The 2,314-nt window shown below is 59.0% G+C and overlaps 1 protein-coding gene across 1 annotated transcript in view; it reads right to left on the bottom strand.

The window, feature by feature from the left end:
- Positions 1-1,080: 1,080 nt before the first annotated feature.
- Positions 1,081-2,314, bottom strand: part of UBAC1 (UBA domain containing 1) — a 19,525-nt gene continuing 18,291 nt past the window's right edge. The window contains exon 10 of the mRNA XM_059410338.1: positions 1,081-1,643. Within this exon, the coding sequence (XP_059266321.1) occupies positions 1,528-1,643 (116 nt within the window). The 3' untranslated portion in view covers positions 1,081-1,527. The remainder of the gene's footprint in view (positions 1,644-2,314) is intronic.

The following is a 2,314-nucleotide window of genomic DNA, read 5'->3' as shown; positions in this document are numbered from 1 at the left end:
GAGTGCAGAGCCCGTCCCTGGCCCTCTGTCCAGACAGCCGAGGGAACGAATGATGGAGACCATCTGATTCATGACCTTCAAACTGACTTTCGCTGCTCGTGTGCAGAGTCTGAACACCGAGAAGAATGAAAACACCCAGATCTGTGGGGAAGTTTCTCAGAACACCGCGCCCCGCTGACACGGGGAGGGAGCTGGGCCGAGGCTCCCCGGCAGCGAGGCGGCCCCGGCCTGCACCCGTCCACGAGGCCCACAGCGGGGCCGCCAAGCTGGGCTGCAGGCAGGGGCTTCAGCAGAGAAGTCCGGAGAAGCCTCTGAGACCCGCTGTAAGGGACGAGGAACGAGCAGAGTTGGAAAAGAAGGAACGCTACAACCTATTTTCTCATCTTGCAACATGAACGATTCTTTTTCTAAAAGATTTACCTTCCGGTGGCTCAGTGGGTTAAGCGTCTGCCTTTGGCTCAGGTCATGATCTCAGGGTCCTGGGATCGAGCCCCGCATCGGGCTCCCTGCTCGGCAGGAAGCCTGCTTCCCCCTCTCTCTCTACTGCTCCCCATTTGTGCTGTCTTGCTCTGTCAAATAAATAAATGAGACACTTTAAAAAATAAGTAAAAATAAAAATATTTGATTATTTTGGAGTGAGAGCACGAGTGAGCATGTGAGTGGGAGGAGGGCAGAGGAAGCGGGACAGATCTCCAGCCTTCCCGCCGAGCGCAGAGTCCACACTGGGGGAGGGTGCGCGGGGTGAGGGGACACTTCACTCAAGGACCCTGAGATCACAACCTGAGCCAAAGACAGGAGCCAGGCACTCCACCGACTGAGCCATCCAGGCGCCCCTCAAGTAATGTTTAAAAAAGGAATGGTGGTAGGGGCCGCCGGCTGGTGCCCCGGTTGGGCCAAGGGTGGCCTGGGGGTGCCCGGCCGGCCCCCCGACAGTGGAGTCCCCTCGAGCACGCCCGAACCTGCACTGTGCCCCCAGTCCGCAAGTGCGACAGCTCACAAGCCAGGTGGCAGAGCCCAGCACACCCTGTTCAAAGCGCCAACAGGTTCTTCTCTGGCACTGAAATGATACAGACACACACGATAGGAAAAAGGGAATTTATTTATTAAAGAAAAATCATCTGTGAATTCCTCTACTTAAGTTAGTACTGACGTTAACACTTTGGGTGGAAACATGCCTTCTTCCAAGGAACAAGCAGCAGCTACAGGTCGGGTCAAGGAGCACTTCCAGAGCCCGCAGGGGCCCTGACAGGGAAGGCGACCTCCCCCCGAGCAGCGCCACGTCTGTACACATGGTCAGAGGCTGACGCGGCCGCGCACGCGGCCATCACACGGGTATCACACGGGTTTTCAAGCGAAGATCAAAGCGTGCCAGGAGCCCCACGCCCTGACACCTGGCCCACGGCAGCCAGGGGTCCCCACGCTCTCCGGCGCCCGGCGGGGGGGCGGGTGGGGGTGGGGGGCTGTGGCTGCCACTAGCCCGAGCGCCCGGGACAGGCACAGGGCAGCAGGGTGGGGCGGCCGTGTCGCCTATGCGCGGTTCAGGGTCTGGAAGATCCGGGAGATCTGCAGCACCACCGGCCCCGTCTCCGGGTCGTTCATCCACTGGCTGCTGTTCAGTGGGTTTTCCAGCATGTCTTCGAACGCTGTGGGAAGACAGAGTGACGCCGGCTAAGACGGCCCCTCCGCACCCAAAAGCCTGGCCGTGCTGTCCCAGAGGGGAGGCCTTGTGTCGCTGGGGGCCACCCGCAAACCCCCTGCCACCCCCAGCAGCATCTGCTGTCCCACACATGTACCCGCCATGGAAAGACCACGGGCCCGGGCCCGGGTGCTGGGGCAGCCCCTGCACTCGCCGGCCGGCCGATGCCAGACAGCGACCGGGCTGGGGCCACCAGCGATCTTGACACAGTCACAGCCTGTGAGTCAGTCGTTCCGCTTCCAAACCCACCAGGCAAAGTCCCCAGATGCAGAAGACAGGGGGACACTGCTGCAAAGTTAACACTATTTGACGGGAAAATCAGAATGCTCTGTCTTAAAGAAAGGACTTTAAAATACATAACCGAGGGGCTCCCGGTTGGCTCAGTGGGCAGAACAGGTGACCTGTGACCTTGGGGTCACTGAATCTGTGCCCCATGTTTGGTGTGGAGACGACTTCATTTTTTTTTTTAAAAGATTTTATTTATTTATTTGACAGACAGAGATCTCAAGTAGGCAGAGAGGCAGGCAGAGAGAGAGAGGAGGAAGCAGGCTCCCTGCTGAGCAGAGAGCCCGATGCGGGGCTCGATCCCAGGACCCTGAGATCATGACCTGAGCCGAG

Source organism: Mustela nigripes, chromosome 9, assembly GCF_022355385.1.
Source record: "Mustela nigripes isolate SB6536 chromosome 9, MUSNIG.SB6536, whole genome shotgun sequence".
Classification (NCBI taxonomy): Eukaryota; Metazoa; Chordata; class Mammalia; order Carnivora; family Mustelidae; genus Mustela; species Mustela nigripes.
The sequence above is the reverse complement of the archived record's forward strand: the minus strand, read 5'-3'. Positions and strand labels throughout refer to the sequence as shown.